This window comes from Muscardinus avellanarius (genome assembly GCF_963383645.1).
Source record: "Muscardinus avellanarius genome assembly, chromosome: 11".
Taxonomy (NCBI): Eukaryota; Metazoa; Chordata; class Mammalia; order Rodentia; family Gliridae; genus Muscardinus; species Muscardinus avellanarius.
In genome coordinates, this window is record NC_137797.1 from 54,916,926 (window position 1) to 54,942,593 (window position 25,668).

At 40.4% G+C, this 25,668-nt stretch overlaps 1 protein-coding gene across 14 annotated transcripts in view; it reads left to right on the plus strand.

Annotated features, from left to right (window-relative positions):
- The window catches only part of GRIP1 (glutamate receptor interacting protein 1), a gene marked incomplete at both ends in the record, with an annotated part of 711,985 nt that overhangs the window by 663,223 nt on the left and 23,094 nt on the right, over positions 1-25,668 (plus strand). For 9 of the 14 annotated variants that reach the window (XM_080705916.1, XM_080705911.1, XM_080705913.1 and 6 more), the window contains 4 exons: positions 66-260; positions 15,614-15,776; positions 16,640-16,751; positions 22,739-22,972. In XM_080705916.1, coding sequence (XP_080562042.1) covers positions 66-260; positions 15,614-15,776; positions 16,640-16,751; positions 22,739-22,972 — 704 coding nt within the window. Of the gene's footprint in view, positions 1-65; positions 261-15,613; positions 15,777-16,639; positions 16,752-16,865; positions 16,911-22,738; positions 22,973-25,668 lie in introns of all 14 variants that reach the window. The other 5 variants (XM_080705922.1, XM_080705910.1, XM_080705918.1 and 2 more) reach the window with 1 other exon arrangement.

Sequence of the window (25,668 nt, forward strand, 5' to 3'; positions counted from 1 at the left end):
TAATCTCTAAGTCTCTTCTTATTTAAATTTACCCTGATACTTAATCTTCTTCCCTGTCTTTAAAGCCCAGTCAGCATCAAGTCCCAAGAAGTTCCCCATCCCCAGTCATTTGAGTGACGTGGGAGACGTAGAGGAGGACCCTTCTCCAGCACAGAAGCCCGGCAAGCTCTCAGACATGTACCCATCCACCGTGCCCAGCGTGGACAGTGCTGTGGACTCGTGGGATGGGTCTGGAATAGAAGCCAGCTATGGGAGTCAAGGTAAGTACTTTCTTTGGGGAACAAAGAACTTGTCACTGTTGAATCCCATGTTTTGCAAAGACTCGCCCTTTGCTCCATCAGGAGAATATCTTTATTGAACTTGTGTCTGTTTCAGTGCCAAAATATTGAACACATTAAATACTTTCACTTGGCTGGCCTTGCATTTCCTTCTTCTTAGAGCTGATAAATCATGAACATTCAGCAAACACTAGCAGAATGACCGCCATAAGATCATCTGGTGGTCATGTGTTCAATGCAAATCTTTTCCTTATAGCACAGGTTGATAGGAGGCAGACAATACAATAAAGTGTTTCACCGAAGACATTATCTTATTTTTTAGCAAGCTTTCCACAAAGGTGGATTGGGAAATTTAGAAGCTGGACATAAGATATTCTCCAATGATTTGTGACCCCATTTATTCTTCCTCACTTCTGGCTTTAAAAGAAATGTGTAGAGGTTTCCCCAAGTACTTACCATTAGAGAGCTGTTCTTGTAGTACACTAAAGTGTACAGGAGTAGAATTTATTTCACAGATGTCACCTTGACTGTCGGTCCAAAAAGTACATAAGTAAACAAACAGCTTGGAGAACACACGCACAGGTGCGAGGTACCTTTGTAGCTGAGTTAGTGCTTTGAGGAGTGCTTATATCCAATTTGCTTTTTTGTAGTTCTCTTCACTCAGCCAGTCTTTATGGTGGCATTCACTGTTAAGTCCTGAGATGGGTAGAAAAATTGAAAGGAAATGATATGTCAAAGTTGTGAAGTTGTTACCTTTTAGAGATGATATTGTTTGGTGAAGAAACTACAGTGAACACCTCAAATAGTGATGAGACTTTCATTTACCTGGCAAGTAATTTTTCCAAGTCATAATACCTTGTGACAAGATAGGTATGTCACCCAATCATGGGCACTTTTATTTCCTGAAAATGGATGGGCCTCCAGGGAACAGTAGATAAAGGATACAAGCTAAATTCTACCAGAGTAGCCACTGAGGTTTACTTATAAATTTTTTTTGTTCATTGTTTTTTTTTTTTTTTTATGGTACTGGGGTTCCTGGAAACCCTTCTATCTCCGGGCTACACTCCCAGACCTATTTTATATCTTATTTGGAAACAGGGTCTCTTAAGCCAGCAAGGCTGGCTTCAAACCAGTGTGATCCTCCTGTCTCTGCCACCCAAGCACAGGGATTACAAGCATGCGCCACCACACCTGGCCATTGTTTATTTTTTTAAATAAGAAACTTTTTTATTGAATAGAAACAGTTACAGGAATTTTCACAAAATAGAGTTTCTTTTTTTTAAGGGAATGTTTTGTTTTGGGGTCTTTTTTGTGTGTGGTACTGGGGTTCCTGGAAGCCCTTCTACCTTTGGGCTATTCTCCCAGACCTATTTTTTATTTTTGGAAACAGGGTCTCTTAAGCCAGCGAGGCTGGCTTCGAACCTGCGCAATCCTCCTGTCTCCGCCTCCCAAGCGCAGGGATTACAAGCGTGCACCACCACGCCCGGCTCCAAGGGAATGTATTTTTTATTTTTTATATTTTTAAATTTTTTTTATTGATGCACTGTAGTCATATATCTTAGTAGAGTACAAGATGATATAGGCATACATACACACATCACCCAATTAGCCCTTACTCGATTCCTGCCTCATTTCCTCCTTCTCCCTCTTTCTTATATTTGGCTTAGTGATTGACTTTGATATGTTTGTTAATGTATATCATGTACATTAGAGAATTTTCCTCTTCCTCTCTCTCATTCCCCTCCGTTAGGTCACCTTATTTGCTCATCTATAGTATCTCCTCCTAACTCTAGAGTTCCTCCGATGACCCATTTTCTTCCCAGCTTTTGCATATTAGAGAGAGCATCTTATTTCTTATTTTTTGTGACTGACTAATTTCATTTAGCATAATGTTCTCCAGTTCCATCCATTTTCCTGTAAATGATGTAATTGTGTTCTTCTTTATGGCTGAGTAAGATTCCATTGTGTACATATCCCATGGTTTTGTAATACATTCATCTGTTCATGGAAATCTTGGTTGGTTCTATAGTTTGGCAATTGTGAATTGCGCAGCTATGAACATAGATATGCACCCATTAGTTTGGTAGTTGGGTTTCCATTCTTTTGGGCAGATACCCAGAAGTGGTATTGCTAGATTATATGGTAAATTTGTTCCCATTCTTCTGAGGATCCTCTATACTGTTTTCCAAAGAGGTTGCACTAATTTGCAATCCAACCAACAATGTATTAGAGTTCCCACTTCTCCAAATCTCTCCAGAATCTGTTGTTGTTTGTGTTTTTTGAATGATTGCCATTCTAGTTGGAGTTAGTAAAATCTCAGGGTGGTTTTAACTTGCATCTCTCTAATTGCTAATTATGTTGAGCATTTTTTTCATTCGTTTATTGGCCATTTGGATTTCTTCTTTCATGAAGCATCTATTTAATTCACTTGCCCATTTTTTATTGGAATATTTGTTTTCTTAGTGCTAAGTTTCTTGAGTTCTCTATATATTCTAGATTAGTCCTCTATCGGAGGAGTAGGTGGCAAAAATCTTCTCCCATTCTCTTGGCTCTCGGTTGAGGTTCTTGATTCCTTTGCTGTACAGAAGCTCTTCAGTTTAATGCAATCTCACATATTGATCTGCCTTTTAGTTTCTTGTGCCTTTGAGGTCTTGTTGAGAAAGTTTATCACCTGTGCCTGTGTGTTGCAGTGTTGGACCTATGCCCTCTTCAAGGAGCCTCACAGTCTCTGTTCTAATTTCCAAGTCTTTGATCCATCTTGAATCGACTCTTGTGCAGAGTGAGAAGTAGGGTTTATTTTTCTACATATGGTTAACCAGTTTTGCTAACACCATTTGTTAAACAGTCTATCTTGTTTCCATTGTCTTTTTTTGGCCCCTTTGTCAAAAATCAATTGGCTGTAAGTATGTGGAGTTGTTTCTGAGTCTTCTATTCTGTTTCATTGGTCTGTGTATCTGTTTTTGTGTCCATAACATGCTGTTTTTATTATTATGGCTTTGTAGTATACTTTAAAATCAGGTTTTGTGATTCATCCTGCATGGTTTTTGTTGCTGACAACTACTTTGGCTATTTTGTTTTCTTTGTTGTTCCAAATGAATTTAAGGTTTCATTTTTCTATGTCTGTAAGGAATGACCTTGAATATTTAATGGGTATTGCCTTGAATCTGTAGATCACTTTTGAAAGTATGGCCATTTTGATGACATTTAGTCTGCCTATCCATGAACATGGAAGATCTTTCATCTTCTAAGCTCTTCTTTTTTCATTGTTTTGTAATTTTATTTGTAGAGGTCTTTTATCTCCTTGGTTAAGTTTGTTTTTAAGTATTTTTTTTTGTAGGATATCCTGAGTGGAAATGTTTTCTGGATTTCTTTTCAGTGGATTTATGTTTGGTATACAGAAAAGCTTCTGATTTTTAAATATTAATTTGTATCTAGACACTTTTTTATTAATGTATTTTCTTTTCTTTTCTTTTCTTTTTGTGGTACTGGGGACAGAACCCACAGGCTTTCTACTCCCAGGTTATACTCCCAGCCCTATTTTATATTTTATTTGGAAACAGGACCTCACTAAGTTGCTGAGAGCCTCACTAAGTAGCTGAGGCTAGTTTCAAACCTGTGCAATACTCCTGTCTCAGCCTCCCAAGTGCAGGGATTACAAGCATGCGCCACCACACCCAGATGTGTTTTTCTTATGTAGAAATTTTTGTGAGGATACTACTAATATTGATGAGTTTTGCCCCAGAACGTAGTATGAAAGAACTCAGCTATTCCAGTCCTTTACTTATTGGGAGCAGGAGTGTGATTGGCATACCAAATACAGAGCCTGTCTCTCTTTAGTAAAAGATGAAGAACCATTTGTTCTTTATGAAACATTTCAAAAATTTAAGTAGTGGTCATAATAATAGCAAATTTGATGTTTACAAAACCAGAAATCTCTATGAGGTTAAAGGAGCTAAGGCATAAGGAGAGAAAATGATGGTCAGGATAGAATTAAAATCCAAGGCAATGACAAATCATAGCAATACCTGTGTTTGTAGAGAGCTTAGCATGTTCTAACCACATACTTGTCATTGACCTCCAGCGATTCTCATAGTGGACTTGGAAGTCAAATGCCGGTGTTGATCATGAGTTTCTAGCAGAGGCATTAGAGTTGGCAAGGCTGGTATCCAGCACAGCCCTCTCTGCTGTGTCCAGCTTTGCTGCCTGCCAGAACATCACATGGCCATGATTGCCCAAGGTGACAGTCTGTTCCCTGGCTGCTAAGCCCACCCTCCCATCCCCACAAAGCTCTGGCAGCTCAGAGCTTCTCCCATCTCTTAAACTTTAATCTGTCTGCCCATAGCTTCTGCCTATTAGTCCAAGTTCTCCCCTCAAGGTGATTTAGAACTAGAGTAAAGCCTCATCCACTTGACAGCCCTTCAGATCCTTGAAGACATCTATCACTTCTCTTTTGAATCTTTCCCTCTCCAAGTGAAATAGCCTCAATTCCTTTAACTGTTCCTTGCCTAACCTACTTTTGAGTATCTTTATCATCCTCCAGTATTCTCTTCTGATTACATCCAAGTACTTACCACAGTGTAGCACTTAGAAAGCAAGTCATAGAACAGCCTGACCGCCCAGAGCAAAGCAAGCCAGCCGTCTTCTCCACTGAGAGCAGCAGAGCCTATCAACACAGCTGACCTCCACACAGAGACTTTGCCAGTCCCATTACATCCACTCTTGATTGTAAGCTTGCTCTTTACCAGGATTCAGAGTCTGATTTCTTTTGCTTTCTTCACTTGTGATATTGGCTTAAAACAGGTCTTTGCGGATTACGATTATAGTTGACCTTTTGCAAGCCAGGCATAAAACTGTACCTTATTTTTTCCTCTCCTGTTAAATATCATGTTATGAGATGTAGCTTATCCCTCCAACGAGTCCCTCTACAATAGAAGGTAGGTATACAATGTGTATACACTATTGGAGACAGAGAGAGGGTCTTTTCTCATAGAAGAGGTTACCCAACAAAAGGATCAGAGGGTTATCAAATAAACAAAAAGAACCACCAATGATAAGTATTACTTAGTTAACAGAAAGGGAAGTAGACTCGTGGGTGAAGCTGGTGAGACAAGAAGGAATGTGTTTAAAAGAATTCCCACAGGGGCATGAACCTCAGTTTTACCTTGTAGCTCTGGGGTGCAAACTGGCTTCGGGGGCAACTTCTTCAGTTCCTGATTCTCTTTCCCCTTTGATGCCTACAGCCCTTTGGCTTTATCTAGGTCTTATGCTTTGGCCACCTTTTGTCTTCTTTATTTCTTCTAACTCTGAGAAGAAAAAAAATCATACAGTTGCTCTACTTGGATGTAGCAAATGCTAGTACATGAGGAGAATAACGAAGTAACAGCTCCCAGCTCCGGTCCTTCTCATTGATAGTGTAGCTCTTGTGGTCTCTGTGATTCTTGACTCTCAATCTAAGTAGCTATGGTTCAGTGTGATTTTTCTCCTTTTGGGGTCATTTTGATCATTTGTATTCTCTCAGGAAAAAAAATAAAACAACTTCTTTATCTGGGGTTTCAGATGTATTTGCATATAATTAAGTAATCTCTTGTTTAATTTTTATTTTCTTGGTTTCTAAAATTACATCCCTGATATTGCTCCTTAATTGGTATATTTGTGGGTTCATTGTTCCCATAAGTAGATTAGTGATGATTTATCTTAGTGCTTTTTCAAAAAAAAATTGACAGTTGCACTTATTTATTAGTTATACTCTGGATCATTTTTCTAATATACTTTTATTGGTGCAGATATCTGTAATGTTGAAACTGAGTCAGGGGTTGCAAAGGAAGCAAAAACCAGCCAAGTTATTTTATGAGACCAAGCCTCTTTAATTTGCACCTTTGGGCAAGGTCTGCTGACAGTGGTGGGAAGGACCAATGACTGGGCAACAGAGTCAGTGTAGGCAAAGTCACAGTCAGCAGAGTCACGCGGCATAGAGGAAGTGAGGGTATTTATCCTGGGGTGGAGCTAGCAGCATGGGAATGCCAGTCTTCTCCACCTCTGGAATCTCGCGAACTCTGGAGTCTGCCCTGCGACGTTGGGAGTCTTACGGCATCCCTGCTCTGGCTTCTGGGTTCCGCCTCCTGTCCCCACTGCAGGTTCCAAGGAGGAAGGAAGGGACCCGACCTATCACTATCATAGTGAGGCTCGATGTGATACAAACACACATGTACCTAACACTTGGTATGCTTCCCTCCAGATCCCGCCCTGTCCTTCCCCACTCCCATCCACGTCAGTGAGATTGGTAGTAATACCTTCCACACATGGACACCGCATTATTTGAACTGTTTCCTTTATCAGTTGTCCTTTTATCGTCTTCATCTCCCTCCCTCACTTCCTTTCTCCTATTCTACTTGTCTCTCCATTTATCAGAAGTCTCTTTTGTTTCCTATTTTCTCTCTAGCTTCCATAGATGAGAAAAAAATTCAACCCTTGACTTTCTGAGACTGATCTCACTTAGCATAATATTCCCTAGCCCCATCCATTTGCTTGCAGATGACATAATTTTGTCCTTTATGGCTGAGTTAGATTCCACTGTGTATATACTGCATTTTCTTTACCCATTCACCTGTTGACAGACAACTAGGTTGGTTCCATAATTTGGCTATTGTGAATTGTGGTATTATAAACATGGATATGCATGTATTGATGTAGTATTCTGACTTCAGTTCTTTTAGAAAGATAGTGAGGAGTGGTAGAGATGGATAATGTGGTTGCTCTATTCCAGTCTTTTAAGGAACCTCCATACTTATCTTCATAGTGATTGTACTAGTTGACATTCGCACCAACAGTGTGTAAGAGTTTCTATTTTCCCATATCCTCACCAGCATTTACTATTGTTTATATTCTTAATGTTTGCCATTCTAACTAGAGTTAGAATATATTTTAAAAAACTTTAAAAACTTAACATCATTGAAAAGTATATTTATACATATGTAATTCCAATTTTAAAATGGACGATTGAACTAAATAGACACTTCTCAAAAGAAGAAGTATTCTGGGTCTTTTTTACATAAAATGTGGCTTTTTGTCCAGTTCTTTCATTCAGTTTCTCTTAGATCTTGACACTTTCTGGCTTGAATTGGAGACATAATTAATTTATTTCCATGCTTTATTGTAATTATCAGAAGAATGATAAAAGATGACTAGGTGTACAGTCAGAGCCCAACATCCTTTAAACGTAGTAAAGTATACCACACACTACAGAGAGCAGCCGAGAGCATGGATTCAACAGTATCCTCCCCATTGATGAGGTTAATTTTTTTTGTGTGTGTGTGATACTGGGGTTCCTGGAAGCCCTTCTACCTCTGGGCTACACTCCCAGACCTATTTTTTTTTTTTTTTTTTTGGTGGCACTGGGGTTCCTGGAAGCCCTTCTACCTCTGGGCTACACTCCCAGACCTATTTTTGCATTTTTTATTTGGAAACAGGGTCTCCTAAGCCAGCGCGCGCGGCTGGCTTCGAACCTGCGCGATCCTCCTGTCTCTGCCTCCCAAGCACGGGGATTACAAGCGTGCGCCACCACGCCCGGCTGAGGTTTATTTTTTGTTTACACTTATTTCTTTTCCTCTTATCATCCGTCCTTTCCCAGTTTCTCCCGAGTCCTTATATTTCTGCTCTGAACTCTTGCTTGTAAAAGAATGATGGCTTCCTATGTTTTCTGGTGTTTTGTTTTGTTTTGTTTACTTTGTGATGATATCTTGGGTCATACTTATCATTTACTTCACAGCCGGCCTTTTCTCATCAGTATTCCTCACTTGCTGCTGCTTTATTTTTCTATTTTTTGCTCCTTTTGTAAAGATGTTAACTTGGCATACATCATGTGCCAGTCCTTACAATTATTGTTCATCATTTTATTTAGTGAGTTCTTCCTGAGTTGGAAGTTTGCTGGAGGTCCTGAGAAAGATGAGCCCACGTTGCCAGTTACAGACTAGCAGAACTTAGCCCATGTCAGTGTTGCACACGTGAGAGAATCCTTTCCCAGCTGGCAGTGAACAGTAGCTGCACCGCTCACCATGCAGAATTCCTTGTGACCACCTGCCTCACTGGTTGTCCCTCAGCCCACCTCCCCGACTGTCCTGATGCCAAATGAGGCAGGCACTTCCCACCACTCGCCCCTGCAGTGCACTCCAGTTCCTACCAGGCCTTGGTGTCTGCCAGGGGTACCTGGGTCCTCTCTGCAATCTCTGGCCATCAGTGTCTTCTCTCAGCTGCTTCTCATCAAAACCCCAGCGTCCACTGCCTCTACGACTTTCACTGGATATGGCTTTTTTTTTTTAATTCCTTATGGTCTGAGATTATGGAAATGCTGGAGTTTGGATCTTGTTGTTCATCATCAGTTTTTATTTTGAGGTGATTTCTAAGAGAAGATACAATTATCTTTTATTTCTGCCATTTTTAAAGCAGAGCTCGTCTAAATATATGGAGTATTTCTTGGCAAGAACAATTAAAATAGTAACACAAACATTTGATTTGACTCATTTTCTCTCTCTTTCTCTATCTCACCCCCCCCCACACACACACACACAATATTGTGCATTAAACCAAGGGCATTTTACCTCTAAGCTGAAACCCGGCCTTTTTCTATTTTTTTTTTAATTTTATTTTAAAACAGGATCTCACTGGGGTGAACCTGTGAGCCTCTTGTCTCAACCTCTGATTTTCTCATGCTTAACAAATCTGTGTCTTTGGAAAACAAATTTAGTTGAAAATTATCTGGCTCACTTTCCTATACTAAAATTGGTTTCCAGAAATGAAAGTAACAGCAAGAGCTACAGCCCCCAAATCATAAATTCCAAAACCAGCCTCTGATTTTGAACTTTCTGACTGTGAGCCAACACTGTTTAGTCTACTTTTTTTCTTTAAGACTGAGTATAATCTAAAAGATATAAATAGAAGATGTTAACTCCACATTAATAGAGAAAACCAATTACTAAGCTAGAGTGTCACAATTTTGCAAATATCTAAGGTTTGCTTACCCTAAAAATAAAAAGCATCATACCAAGATTCTATCTGCTTGCAGAAATACCTACATTTGTCAGTATCTCTTTTTCTTTATGTAAATAATTAAAACTAAATTTTATTCTCAGTGAAAGGAATCTAGACTAAATTTTAATAACTTATATTATGACAAAAGTGTAAAACCATATATTGAAAATCAGATAATAAAGAAGGAAAATAAAACTATAAAAATTTCCAGTTCTAAACCCAAGTAGCAATTACTGAAGGCATATTTTGTAAATTATTTGTTTTTGATTTGTTTATTATCAATTTTTAATCTAAAATGTAATTTTCATTGACATACATGCATTTTAATTCCATGTGCTTATGATGCCACTCAACAAAAACACAGTTTAATAATATTTCTGGCAGTTGATTTTTCTTACACCTGGGCTTTCCCAATTATCTCCTTCCTTCCCTGGCTTTGAAGCTTGACTCCTGAGGTGAAGGAATATTCCTCAGGGCCTGTTAACGATACAACCATCTTACCTTTGGACAAACCTAATTTTCCTCAGGTATTTCTCATTTCAAATCATGTATCATTCTTCACCTGCATCATCTAGGGATTGAGTTCAGCTGCTTGTAAAAAGAAAACCCAAATATGTCACATCCATATATAAAGTTATCACTGCCTGTCTCACTAGCATGTACAGGGATGGAGGAGAGGAGAGCCAGCTGGGCTATGAAAGGAAATGCACTAAGCAATGCTTGTAGCACTTAATCTCACCGTATTGTGTAATTACAATACAAAAATAATAACATATATAGACACAGAAACCCAAACGATGGCTTTTAAACATGCCGGGGATTCGTTATTTTCTCATATTGTCATACTGAGCGTGGGGCAGGCAGGTCCCCGTGGTGTTCTCAGGACCCGGCGTCTTCCTCATTCTACCACCCTTCCCGCTGACACTGCCTTCATTATACCATGCCTGAAATATTGCAACCACTTCCCCATGTAGCTTCTTATTTCAAGCATCTTATCTCACACTTCTATCAATGAATCTAGTAAAGCCAAATCTCATCCCAGCACTCCCTTATAACAAACAAAACCCCAAACACACCTCTTTTGCCAGTTCTCTGTTACTACAGGCCAAAGTCAGAGGTCCTTTCGAACCCACAGAGTTCTTAGTCATGCAGTACTCTTTATGCCATATATTCTGAACTCACTATTTAAGCAAACCTTCAGAATAAGGATTGTTTCTCTACTCCTAACCCAAGACTTGACATTAGAGCTTAAATGAGGGAGAAGTTTGATCTTATAAAGCAAATTGTAACATGACTGATAACCAATTGGGTTCAGATCAGCTGAATAGCTTAACAGTACAGTGATAAATCATAAATATGTAGGCAGCCGGGCCTGGCGGCGCACGCTTGTAATCCTGGCGCTTGGGAGGCGGAGACAGGAGGATCGCGCAGGTTCGAAGCCAGCCGCGCTGGCGTAAGAGACCATGTTTCTAAAAATAAAATAGGTCTGGGAGTGTAGCCCGAAGGTAGAAGGGCTTCCAGGAACCCGAGTACCACCAAAATAAAACTAAAAAATAAATAAATAAATAAATAAATATGTAGGCATTATAGATCTCTCCTCAGTGATAACAGGTACTTATGCTCCTAAATATTTCTGCTTTATTGTGCTTAGCACTTGGCTTCCATCCTTGGGGTTATCCTTTAGTCCAGATAGCTACCAGTACTCCAGCTATTTCATTTGCATTCTCAGTAGCAGGAACAAGAGTTATAAGAAGCCTCCTCATAAGTTCCTTTGGCCATGTGATTGGCTAGAACATTTCACATATTGTACCTGTCTTTGAGAGAGACTTAGAAATGGTTTTGTCTGCACAGTTAATGTCCTCACCTCAAGACTGGTATTCTGGTACCAAGGGCGAAGAGAAGAGTCAATGTTCTCAGGGGCAACTGGCAATCTGCCACAGTCAGAGAGCTGCCTGGAAATGGCCTCCATCAAACCCCAAGAGAGGGACCCAGTTTGCTTACCACACTGCACAGCAGCAGTGGAAGAGAATGAGCCCAGAGAAAGCCAAGAAGGGGCTGAATGCACGGAACCAGTGTTCTTTTCCAAAACTGACCGACTAGGCAAATCAAATTTTCTCTATGGGAAGAAATACCCACAGCCAGTAAGAGGGACCAGGATATTCCTGGAATATTTTTCCTCCTTGGGAGTGGATCAGAAACCCACTGATGGAATTGAGGGCAGGGAACAGCATTTACCAGGACTTCACTTTTACCAGATTCTTTCTTCTGCCAAGCAACACTGACACACCCAACCCTTCCACCTGGAAAATGCTGGCATATTCTCCAACCCCAAGCTTATATGTTGTCTTTCCTTTGGCATGTTTTGTGACCCACATTCTTCCATATTATTGTATTTAGATTAAAAGGATAGGACCTTCACATGCTATTAGAACTCCCAGTTTCTTTCTTTCTTTTCTTTTCTTTTTTTTTTTTTTTTTTTTTTTTTTTTTTTTGCAGTACTGGGGATGAAACCCAGAGACATTCTACCTCTGAGCTACACCTCAGCCCTATTTTTTATTCTCTTTATTTTGAAACAGGGTGTTACTGAATTGCAAGGACCTTACTAAGTAGCTGAGGCTGGCTACAAACTGCGATCCTCCTGGCTCAGCCTCCCAAATGCTGGGGTCACAAGTGTGAGGCACCACACTCGGCAGAACTTCCAGTTTCTATGCCTGTTTCTTCTCTTCTTTCTCCTATACATACAGAAAACTGTGCGGTTTTTGAAGACAGGAACCTTTATTTTTGTATGTATTTCATTTCTTCCTATGGTCACCAGTACTGAAAAGGCTTTTGAATGTTTACCGCATTAACAAACTGGGGCTTGCCTCCTTTCCTAGTTTCCCTGCTGCATAGATAATGAAATTGAGATCTTGAGAGGCTGAATGGCTTAGTTAGTAATAGCAATGGACATCTGTGTTCACCAAAGCTCACTGAGTTCTAGGCACTTTCTTTTTTTTTTTTTTTTTTTTTTTTTTTGGTGGTACTGGGGTTCCTGGAAGCCCTTCTATCTCCGGGCTACACTCCCAGACCTATTTTTACATTTTTATTTGGAAACAGGGTCTCCTAAGCCAGCGCGTGCGGCTGGTTTCGAACCTGCGCGATCCTCCTGTCTCTGCCTCCCAAGTGCTGGGATTACAAGCGTGCGCCACCACACCTGGCTAGGCACTTTCAATAAGGGTGTGTGTGTGTGTGTGTGTGTGTGTGTGTGTGTGTATTATTCTCCTTAATTCTTTTATCAACCTAGTAAAGTCTGTATGATTATCCCCATATCATACCGACACTAATTCTACCAGGAAAGTAAGGATTTTATTTATTGATATTTTTGCAATTCAGTGACACCCTGTTTCAAAATAAAGAGAATAAAAATAGGGCTGAGGTGTAGCTCAGAGGTAGAATGCCCCTGGGTTTCATCCCCAGTACTGAAAAAAAAAAAAAAAGAAAAGAAAAGAAAAAAAAGAAAAAAGAAAGAAAGAAACTGGGAGTTCTAATAGCATGTGAAGGTCTTATCCTTTTAATCTAAATACAATAATATGGAAGAATGTGGGTCACAAAACATGCCAAAGGAAAGACAACATATAAGCTTGGGGTTGGCACTGGGTATTGAGTCCAGGGCATTCTGTCTCCAAGCTATATCCACAACCGTATTGTATTTTTTTATTTCAAAACAGATTCTTGCTAAGTTGCTGAGGGTCTCACTGCTGAAGCTGGCTTAGAACCTGCAATCCACTTGTCTCAGCCTCCCAAGTACTGGGATCACCAGTGTATGCCACTATGGCCGGCTCAAAGTGAGGATTTGTACCTAGATATTTTCTAAATTTGGTCTCTAGGTCAGCATAACATGTACTAGGAAAGTGCTAAAACTAGATAGACCCAGGTCTTCCAACTTTACACCTCACCAAAGAGATTTTAATCTTACTATTTCTTTATCTCTGCTTTGTGGTGATCATTTTATAGTGCTTGGTGAAACAGGCATCCTTGTTATACCTTGTTATACACTTTTAAGGCCAGCCTTTTCCTAGTAACAGTACTAACATCTGATCAGCCACATCCTTCCTCTCTTGCCTGAGTCACCAAGAACTACTTAGAAAAAATAGACAGAAATTTAGAAAAATATTCTGACCAGTCTAAAATGTGTTGGAATTTCCCCAGGGAACCTGTTGGACATACAGGTTAACAGTTTTCCAAAAAGAACACCCCAGAAGGACACCATAGAGGCACATTTGGCTCTTTACAAGATTAAAACCCGCTAAGGAACATGAGGTGCCTGTTTCCTGTAGCTTTTCTATCAGGAAAAAGTGAGATTTCATAAAATTGGGGCTGACTGGTTTGGTTCAGAAGTAGAAAATAAAAGCCCATCTCAGGGAGCCAGAACAGAAGTCAGCATTATCCAGACAGCCCCCATCCAGGGAAGACTCAAGAGTGCTTCCATAATTCAACACTTCATATAGAAACACACATACCTCACACAAGACCTCTTCCCAAGCCACAAGCCACTCTGCTACAGTTATCCAAGAGAAGGAGATGGTGAACTGTTATTATAGCCTTTGCTCCAGGGACTTCTAGTTCTTGGTCCTCTAAAATAAAAGGTTCGTATAGTATTTTTTGTCCTGCAGTATTGGGCCTTGCTCTGATTTCTTGAGATTGAGTCCTTTAGATCAGAGAACATTATCCATCAGACATCCTGCTTTCCCTGGGTTCTACTTAGCAGTGAGGATGGCATTATAGGATCCAGCCACAAGTGGAGGGAAAATGAATGGGAAAGACAAAGCAGGGATGCCATGGAGAAAGTCATATGATCAGACCACTTCATTACATGTGGAAATGGGGCCCAGGCCTGTTTGCTATATGTTTTAAATACAGCAAGGAATATTGTATCACAGCCTAGTGCACACCTTTTAGCGTGTGCGCGCGCATACACACACACACACACACACACAATCATACCCAAAGTGATGGATGAATCAATATTTGATGATTACAGCTCAAACTGTGGAATAACATCTACAACTCTGTCTCTCTCTATTCTCCCATTTGATCCCAAAAAAGAGCTTTGAAGAGCTGCATAGCCCATCACACACATAAAGTTGTCATTGAAGGCGAGCATGATGACGCATTCCTGTAATCCCCATATTTGAGAGATTGAGACAGGAGAATCACAGGCTCAAGGCCAGCCTCAGCAACTTAATGAGCCTCTGTTTCAAAATAAAAAATAAAAATGGCTGGAAGTGTAACTCAGAGGTACAGTGCCCCTAGGTTCAATCCCCAGTACCAGAAATCAACCAATACAATTAAAGTTGTCATTTAATTTTTTTTTTCTCCTCAAATTTAAATGCTTGCCAAGAATAAAAACTTTTAGTTTGTTGTAAGTATGGTTTAAATATATTTCTGTCAAAATCTTGGAGCAACAGACTTAGCCCAAACTCATGGAAAATGTCCATTACATAACCTAATTGCCAAAGCCGGTTCCTCACTGTCTCACCCATCAAGCTAATCAGACTTAACTCTCTGTCAGAAAAAAGTCAGTCTTCATTTTGCAATTCAAATAAACATAACGAAACACCATCCTCCTCACTCTGACAGCCATCCTGCTTCAGGATTCTAGTTCTAAGAACCAGAGAGAGATGGAAGAGAGGGGAGTAAAGCCTTGTCATGAGTTGCAGGCTGAAATAAGCCCCTGCTCAAAGGAGCAAGCCTCTCCCAAATCACCTTTTAATTTGGCAGCTGGGATTTTTTTCTACCCCAGGCTGAGTACCTTCAAAGGTTTGCAGTGGGTGATAGGTGTGTCTTTCATTTATAACTGGCAGAAGAGCGATTATGAGAGGGGAAGGGAGAAAGGGGAAGGGAGAAAGGAGAAGGAGTTGGTCTCAGAACCCCGGCATTTCATCAACTACATCAGCTTGGGGAAGAAATGCATATGGAACATGGGGATCTGAAAATTGATTTCCCTAAAAATATGACTTGAACCCCCACCAGGAGAGTCTGCTAATGGCCAAGGATACTCAAAACCACTGGTCTATGCCTTTGGTATCACCTGTCAAATGCAAATAATAATAATAATAATAATACCTGTGGTCAGAGTTGGTTATGAAGAATAAATAAGGTGACACAAATAAAACCACTAGTGTGCTCCTGGTTTGTGATAAGCACCCACTGTGTGATCACTGTTGCTGTTGCTGTTGCTATTGCTGTGGCTCTCTACAGGCCAACAATGTCATTTGCCAAGGGAGTAAGTAATCCTCAGGCCTAGTCCTAATATTTTGCTTATGTTTTAGGCACCAGCTTTCAGGCCTCGGGATACAATTTCAACACCTATGACTGGAGGAGTCCCAAACAGAGAGGCAGCTTGTCCCCGGTGCCCAAGCCTCGAAGCCAGACTTACCCAGATGTGGGACTGAGTAATGAAGACTGGGACCGGTCCACAGCCAGTGGCAGTGGGTAAGGGCTTCTCTACCACTGCCTATTCAGGACCACTTTGTGCTCAGTCACTCAGGCAAGGTTTGAGCTTATCCGCTTCCAGTGGCACAGATTGTCAGCATTGGCTTCTTGAAGCAACCATAATCATCCATGTTGGCCATGTGGCAGGGTTCTAAAATTTGTGCCTGGCCGGTGACAGCCTTGCACAAATCACACAACAAGACCGCAGCTAGGTTTCCCTTAATGGAAACAGTGGTATCACCGAGGGGAAATCAACCTTTTTTTTTTTTTTTTTTTTTGAGACTGGGTCTCACTAAGTTGCTTAGGTGTCCTGGAATCTGAGATCCTCCAGCCTTATCCTCCCAAATGGCCTGAATTATAGGTATGCCTGGCGTGGACTTCTGTTGACTTCCAGAGTCATAGTTCAACCACGGAAAAGTCAAACCATGTCCTTACCCTAAGAAACTAGCTCCTTCTCATCTCGTTTTGAATTTTTGTTTGTTCGCTTGCAGTGCTGGGGTGGGGGGGTGGTGGTCTGATCCAGTTAAAATATATTCCAATGTTGGCATCCAGTCCAGCGGGTCCAAATCAATGCAGCTCACACAGCAGTAGCCAAATATAGCCTGAAACTGAGCCAGTAAGACCTCCACCTTTCATCCTGCATGACTCTTGACAGTTTCTAAAGCATCAGAGCTAGCTTGCTTGGAGGTCACAGTTAGAAGAAGGCCAGGTCCAAATGGGTGTGTGTGAGTGTGTGTGTGTGTGTGTGCGCGCGCGCGCGTGCACGCACGTGTGCGTTTTGAAGAAAAATTATACCAAAAAATAAATAAATAAATAACTACACTTGGCTAGTGCTGAACCCTCACAGCGTTTCTTGGCCACAGTTTTGTAGGAGCTTCGGAGAGTGCAGAAGCCGAGCAGGAAGAGAACTTCTGGTCTCAGGCACTGGAGGATTTAGAGACCTGTGGACAGTCGGGAATCCTGAGAGAACTTGAGGTAGCCTCCCTCCTGCTACTTAACTGTGACTGTTTCTACATTCATTTTCTTTGGTCCTTTTAAGTTTGCATTGATCACACCAGTTCATTTAAAAGCTTTAACCCCTTTCCACAGGAGAAAGCTGACAGGCGTGTGTCTTTGAGAAACATGAATCTCTTGGTAGCTACCCTTTATGTTTATATTTTTGCTTGTGAAGCTGCCTTCCCTGCCCCCTTGCCTTCTGGATAGCAATTTGATTTTTCCCGATGCAGTTGAAAGTATTATTTCCCCATCCCCACCCCCAAGCTTACTGACTTGTGGCTTCTGCCATCGCTCCCTGCTAACCCTGACTGTTCCTGTGTCCCACCGAACCGCTAAGGAGAGAGCTCAGTCTCCGGGCAGTGGTGCATCTCATTCTCTTAGTTGCTTTAGAAAGGTTTCTTTGGCATGTTTTCATTTGTACCTGGTCTAGAAATTAATTTGATTGTTAAGAGGAACATAAGAGGAAATTTTATTTGATTTTTTTTTTTTTTACCCTTAAAGTAGATGACAACACCACTGGTGAAAAAAAGCTGGTCTGTATGATAACCTGGCAAAATATGGCATAAATACTTTGCTGTTGATCACAAATCCTGATTCCATGTTAACGTCACGTGGATTCGAGTCAGAGCGAGATGGAGTATAACAGCAGAACTCCCGGCCAGTGCTTTAATCAAAGCTGACAGTATTCACACTTTAGTCTGGGAAGTCCTGGACTGTTTCCTTTTATGTTCTTTTAAATTTCCCAAGCTGTAAAAGATGAAGTGGCAAAAGTCTCATTTTTTTTTATTTTGATGTCATACAAGGTCCCCGAGTCACCATAAGGAATGTGAATGGCATAACTGGGTGAAACTCTTGCAATTCTAAAATGATTACTCATCTTTATATTATTTTGCTTCTCGATTGCATGTGTGGATATTTTATGTTATTCTAATGTTTGTGACTCTGCAAAGAAAAATATAAAGGAAAAATATTAGTCTGAATTTATAAACATCATAGTATTACCTGGCATGAATTTCTTCTTCAGAGCACAATGGAAGGACTGGACATGGATAATTTTACAAAATTTAAATGAGTTCACATGTTAGCAATTGATTCTTTTTTAAATACAGCTTTCAAAGGAACAGTGCTTAAGTGTCACCGGGTTTATTTAAGCTTTTACCACCTCCTGGATGTAGAATGATGAGCGACAGTGGCCCAGCCTGAATAATGTGCTGACAGTACTCACCATTCAATTCACGATTCTTCAACAATTCCTGGCTTTTGAGAGCATGTGTTTGCTCGTCCGCCTTTTTCATTTTGCATTTTGATACTTCTCTTTCGAAGAACAAACTCGTCTTCTCCTGCTTTTACATTAGGCAAAAAGGAGATGATATAAAAAGTAACATGATGAGGTTGTGTTTTCACCTGGAAATTGAGTTATCTCATGGCAGCAACATCCATTAGCATAGAAGTCATGTCTTGACAGCCTATAAATTTACTCTAGCGTCGCTCCCTGCAGGTGTGGACCTTCAAGCTCCAAATACAGAAAGGAGAAGGCTGAATTTATGAGCCAAAGAGAAACTAAATCTTCAGCTAGTCAGGATGATTGACAAATCCATAAATTGGTCATATTTAAAGTTTTATCACAAAGAATCCTTATTTGTTTAAATGAACTCAATTTATTGACCGAAAAATGCTGTTCTCCATAATATATCATTGAAGCTAGATTTCTGTATATGGAAGTTTTATCTATTACTAAAAGTTAAGTATACTATAATGCTCATAAATTTAGATTAGCTAGGATAAAAATGATTATAATTGAAGGCCAGGCACAGTGGCACACGCTTGTAATCCCAGCGGAGACAGAAGGATCGTGCAGGTTCGAAGCCAGCCTCTCTGGCTTAAGAGACTGTTTAAAAAAAAAAAAAAAAAAAAAAAAAAAAATATATATATATATATATATATATATATATATATATATAGGTCTGGGAGTGTAGCCTGGAGGTAGAAGGGTTTCTAGGAACCCCAGTACCACCAAAAAAAAAGATTATAATTGAAATGAAAATTAATGTATTGTTTTCCATATTGATAGCAATAACTTTGTTTCAACATTAGCACTGAAAAAATATTTAGCTATATCAAAAGTGAAAAATTCAAACAGACTTTGAGAAAATTTTCAATCTCTTTCAAAAATTTATTCTATATATTTAGGGATTATAATTAGCTAATACTTACATGGTACCTAATAAAAACATGGAACTTAGTCGGGCGTGGTAGCACATGCTTGTAATCCCAGTACTTGGGAAGCTGAGACAGAAGGATCGCACAAGTTCAAATCCAGCCTCAGCTTAGTGAGGCTCTCAGCAACTTAGACCCTGTTTCCAAATAAAATAGAAAATAGATCTGGGAGTGTAGCCCGAAGGTAAAAACCTCTGGATTCCATCCCCAGCACCAGGAAAAAAAAAAAAGGAACTTGCCGGGCGTGGTGGCACACGCTTGTAATCCCCACGCTTGGGAGGTGGAGACAGGAGGATTGCACAGGTTCGAAGCCAGCCGTGGTGGTTTAAGAAACCCTGTTTCCAAAAAAAAAAAAAGTACAAAAATAGGTCTGGGAGTGTAGCCCATGGGAATGTAGCCCGGAAGTAGAAGGGTTTCCAGGAACCCCAGTACCCCAAATTTAAAAAAAAAAAGGAACTTAAAAATGTTTAAGAAAATGGTCAATAAAAATGAACTCGTATTATGTTTGTCACTTCTTAATTAATAAACACTGTTTTGCTGGGCATAGTGGTGCATGCTTGTAATCCCAGCATTCGGGAGGCTAAGACAGGAGGCTCATTGTTCACAGACAGCTTCAGCTACTTAGTGAGCCCTTTGCAACTCAGTGAGACACTGTTTCAAAGTAAAGAATAAAAAGTAGGGCTGGGGTATACCTTAGAGGTAGAATGCTCCTGGCTTCTATCCCCAGTACCACACACACACACACACACACACACACAAAAAAAAAAAAAAAAAAAACACTGTTTTAACTATTTTTAATATAATAGAGGAAGAAGGTTTAACTAAATGTCAGAATATAAATTATAATGTGCTTAAACTTTTATATTCCTTTTTGGATGCTGCTAATTCATTTGAAGCTCATTTTATGTTTTACTTTTTTTTATTTCTTGTGGATCATATTGAAAATGGCATACATTCAAACTCTCTTTGGTGCCCTCAAAGCTCACTTTAAACAAACCAATCAAGCCATATTTTGAAAACTTGAGCTAAAGAGCTATTGATAATATCTCATTTCTTTTAAATCCATCTGTAACTTCTTCTATGGCAGCTGGGATTCATCAAAGCAGAACTGTCATCTCTTGGATATAGTGATTAAGTGTTTTATTTCCAATATGTTTTCTTCTGGTCCCATGAAAAATGAATGTTAAAAAATAGATATTAACAAAGTACATAACTAGTCTAAGAAAATAGATGGATGGTCCCCACTGCAGGAAAACAATCATTGGGAACTGTCAGTTATGGTTCAACATAGAGATGCTATATGTGAGTGCCATAAAATAAAAGGTACCTCATGTTATGCCCAACCTAGCTCACCATGGAGAGGTTTTAATAAACCTAAAGAGGGTTTCTAGCTGAAATAAACCATACACTTGTTTGAATATTAGGGGCATTTTTTTTAGGTATTGGGGATTGAATCCAAGGGCATTCTACCTCTGAGCTATATCCCCATATACATTCATAGATAGATGATAGATAGATAGATAGATAGATAGATAGATAGATAGATAGATATAGATATGGATATGTATTGGAATTGGAACAGGGTCTCACTAAGTAGCTGAGGCTGGCTACAAACCTACAATCCTCCCATCTCAGCCTCCCAAGTACCAGGATTACAAGTGTGTGCCACCACACCTGGCTATTAGGAGCTTTTTAATCTACTAAAAAGAAAATTGGGGGCTGGAGATACAGTTCAGTAGTAGAGTACTTATCTAATATGACCATGGTCCTGAGTTTGTGTCCTAGTATTGTACCCCCCCAAAAAAAGCTACTTTTAATGGTTCAGTTAATACTGAACTGAGAAGCAATATAGCCAGCTTGTCAAGAACAAGGGCTCTAGAGCCAGACTCTGGGGTTCCAAGTCCTGATTCTCAGGCAAGTTGATGAACTCTTTTATCCATCTCTTTCCTTACTGGAATTGAGAAGGTATAATAATTATAAAAGCTAATGTATTATATATAGCGTTAAGTCTTAAATGATAGCCTACATATAGTATATACCCTAACCTAAATTTCAGTGATCATCAAGGATATTTTAAAAATTATACTCTTCTTTTCCAAATTTTTAGTGAGATAACCAATTTTCAGAATATCAGTATGTTTGCTTCTGTTTCTTTTTCAACAGAGTTGTTAGACACATGTTCCTATGTATCAACCTTTGTCTATTATTCAGACTGTCAATAGTGCCTGTATAGGTGAACACCAAGTGAATTTTGGAATTATGAAATCTTGGTGAGAGAATGAATGACAACACTGCTCTATTTGCAGTGATCCCTCTGAAAAGCAGTTTTAGATCATGTTCTCAGTTCAGTTATCACCTACAAGATACTGGGTATGTTGCTGGCCTCTTTGAGTTTCAGTCTCCTTACCGATAAATGAGGAGGAATACGAGATGCTACCTCAGAGAGTATTATAAGTCCTGCATGCGTGAATTAATTCAAAGAACTCAATAAATTAAGCTCTGTTCCCTTTAGCATCTGTATGCATATAAGCACATCATCCCCGAGGCAGTCGCATGAATCCAGAACTTGGTTCTTGTTCCTGTAGTTTCAGTCAGACTCACCAATGCTAGTTTATGTGGGTGCTGGTTACAATCATAGTTTTAGAATCTTGGCATCCTCTAGCATGAGAAATGTGCATTCCTAACATAATATCGGTTTCAAATCCTCTTCTGTTCCAGTTCTGAGACTCAGCCATCTTTGGGATTTAATCTTGCCCTTGCTTATGTATTATGTAGGAAATATATTTGCAACTGAATATGCTTCCCAATTCACTGGCAAAATCCAATCCCAGTCTCATAGATTTGAGCAAAGGGTTGAATCCAATCACATAAGAAATTATTTTTCACCTCTCTGAGGATCTTACACAAAGACCATTTCTAAAAACACACTGAGCCATATAAAAGAATGTGGAGGCCTACCTGGTGTATGAGCTTCCAGGATGAACCACTTGGCAAAAGGAAAGGAAATATATAATGCTAGGCAAGATGCTAAGGAGAATTCCTTGACTTTATATCAATAATAATTTTCCAGCCCTGGTTGGCTCTAGTTGTAGCTGGAGGAAGCACTGCAAAATGGAGGCCGCCTGTTTTTTGTTGACAAGTTTTTAGTTCATTTCTGAAAGATATATTAAAGGTGACCTCATGAATCCCACCTGTCAGAACCCACTCACTGGTAAGTTAGTGCTTAAAATGTAGTTGGCAAGCTGCCTATGATGGTGCACACTTGTAATCCCAGTACTGGGACAGGAGGATCGCAGGCTCATCAAAGATTTGTGGTCAGCCTCAGCAACTTAGTGAGGCCTTCCTCAACTTAGTAAAACCCTGTTTCAAAATAAAAAATAAACTTGGGTTGGGGGTGTAGCTCTGAGATTGTATGCCTCTGAGCTCAATCTCTAGTAACTCACACAAATGTAGTTTCCAGTATGTTTGTAGTATGGAAATATTGTCTCAAAACTGCTAGGGGTGGTATTTGGTTAAATAAACTCAAGGGCTTAAGTACTTACATTGAGTTTGAAATGTGCTTTATAAATGTCACTTGCAAAGCATTTTCCAGACTTTCATAGTTCAATTAGTGTGTCCATTTTCCAGTCTTTGGTTATGCCCTGAAGAGACTGTATTTTGACTGGGCAGAAGGAAAATTGTGCTGAATGTTGAACAAACTCTTTCCTTATCCGTGGCTTAATTGTTTCTGAAACTTGTCGATGCCACAGGCAACAATCATGTCGGGGAGCACTATGAGTTTGAATCATGAGGCTCCAACACCTCGCAGTCAGCTGGGGCGACAGGCCAGCTTCCAGGAACGCAGCAGCTCGCGGCCACACTATAGCCAAACAACTCGGAGCAACACCCTGCCCTCAGATGTGGGCAGGAAGTCTGTAACCCTGAGAAAAATGAAACAAGAAATAAAGGAGATCATGTCCCCAACTCCTGTGGAGCTACACAAGGTCAGTAAGCTTTCTTCTCCTTCCCTTGGGTCAAGTTTGATAGCCATGGTACATGGTACAAACTTTGATGCAAGCAAGAGGATAACATTCTTCAGTGGGTTTGCTCAAGAAGAGAATCCAGAAGTAAAAGACAGAAAGCTTCAGAGACTTTGGTCTTAAGACATGAAACCTTGGAGGTTATCCTGGCAAGCAAGAAAGATTGGCTTGCAAGCAATCCAATTTTGGAGCAATCCAATTCATTTTTGCAAGCAAAAATGTATGTATGTTCAGGTAGTGCATGCCTATAATCTCAGTTTTGGGGAGGCTGAGACAGAAGGATTCAAGTTTCAAGGGCAACCTCAGTAACCTAGCGAAATTCTCAGCAACCTAGCAAGACCTTGTTTCCAAACAAAAAATAAAAATGGTCAGGGGTGTAGGTTGGAGGTAGAATGCCTCTGAGCTCAATCCCTAATACCAAAAACAAAATGTATGCATGTTCAAAATCTTATAACATCTTGAGACTCTGGTGTCATGGGAAGTTTTGATGAATTAGTCTGTTATTCTAGCCTCTTTGGAAGGAGAGAGTTTTCTAAACACTATACACTCATAGCTTCACTAAAAGGGGAGTTCGTGTTCGATGTGGGAAAGCTTAATCCTCAATTTCCAGGCTTATAGTAGATGGTTATGTTATTCAGGAAACATGACACTTTCTTCAAGACATTAGATGGTTTGGCCTAGGACAAGGTAAGGCCTGGTTATGTTCCATCTCTGACCATGATAGTTGCCTCCCTTCACAGAAGAAACCCACTATTGCACTCAGTGCTGAATTCCAGAGCTTCTGGTAGAGTTTAGACAAAGGAGTTTTGAGCCACAATGTCATGTGCATAACCCTGGCCAAGGACAGCAACAGTAAGGAAATATTCCTAGTTTTCTTTTCTAGAGATGTACTTTATATTTTCTCATAACATAAGAATGTATAAAATATTAACAATATCATCCCACTTTCTTACGACCCTCTCTGCAGTTAGTCATCTATTAACTAGAGATTAGATATTCTTCTTACCCAGAAGAGGAAATAAATGTCAGATTGAGAGGGCGTAGCAGGCCACTCCTCCCTTTTTCTTCTAAAGACATCAATTGCCCTAGCCCCCCTATGAATCCTGGCTATGTATTTTGCAGCTGACAAATGATACAATACAGTGAAAAAAAAAGGGGGGGGTATGGGAAGCTGAATTCAGTCCCGGGTTCTTTCTTTCATTGTACATCTATCCATTCATTTCTTATCTAAACTATCTTTGAGTAGATAAACAGGCTCAAAGAATGCATTGAAAATCCCCAGAAAGCTCAGTCTAGTGCAAAAGAGACCTGAGAAACAGTGGGATGATAATGGGATAGGCCCAATGATAGGACAAGCCAGGGCAGCCTTGGAGGACAGAGGCTGGACCCTCACCCACGGTGAAGGGAGCAGGAAGGACTACTTAGAAGTAGGTGTCGATTGTGCAGAGAAAGGTGGGGTGGGGGAGGCATTCCAAGAACAGAAAGAAACATGTGCAAAAGGATATTGCTGGCTGTGGTGCACGAAGGGAATGCAGGTGACCATGACCAGAGCCTGGAATAGGAGCCCTGTGCACTAGGAGCAATTACAGGCTTAGAGAAAAGCAAAGATGTTTCTTAACATTTCAGGATGGGGATGCTGGACTAGCCCCATGCCACAAGTGAGTGTATTTATCCAGTTACCCTGAATTGATGTGTCTGCTTCGTAAGTCACATATCCTCATGCACTAATTGGCACACGCCATTAGGCTGAAAGAACTCCCATGGTGACTAAATTACAGAAGCCACATATTCAATGCTAATTCTGCTGTGCCAAGAAGAGGGCTGGCCCCTCCTGATTCCTTCCTTCATCCATAAACACCACCTTCCCCGCTTCTCTCAATTTCCGCCCACACGGAGAAGAGCATGCTTGATAAGCCACCTTCTTTCAGCGCCAAAGGGAATGGACGCCAAGGTGTTGAGTGCCTACCAAGTGCTGTATATATGCTGCGTGTTTTTAGCCCTCACAGTAGCCCTCATTAGCAGATATTTATTATCCCCATTTATAGGAAAAGGAAAGGGCAATGATGAAACAGTCACTTTTTTCTTGTGGAGTGAGGCAGCCTCCTCAAAGGACGATTATTGATGGCTTGGAATACAAAAGGCCTGTCCCTCCATCTCTTCTGCACTGAAAGCATTTAGCAAAGATAATGACAGTGAATTGGATATGGGAGTTATTAGAGCTGAAGTGGTTTTTTTTTAAGCAGCATGCTAAAAAATAGATCTCGTGTCTACTTGATGACAAACATTTGACAGGGAATAAAGTGGTGTCCAGTGTCAGTAGCCCTAGTGTGCCCCTCCCCCTTCAGTGTTGGCCCCAAACCTTCCTTTCCTCTTGGGGGGAGGGGCATGTCAGCAGCAATCATCTACCAACCAATGGGATCTACTTAGTGGTGACTGGTCTGGCTGTGTATAAGGTAAGAGTCACTGGCCTGACCACTCTGTGGCACGGGCACTTGGGTTCCTGTACAGATGGCCTCAGTTTCCACCTTTGCCCTCAAAGGTGGTTTCTTGCTCGTGAGGGGGTCTTGAGACTCCCAGTCAAAGGTCCTTGAGCCGTGCAGATAGGGTGGGGGTCCAGGGGATGTTTTGCTGTTTGGAAATACTTGCCTCTTGTAGATCCA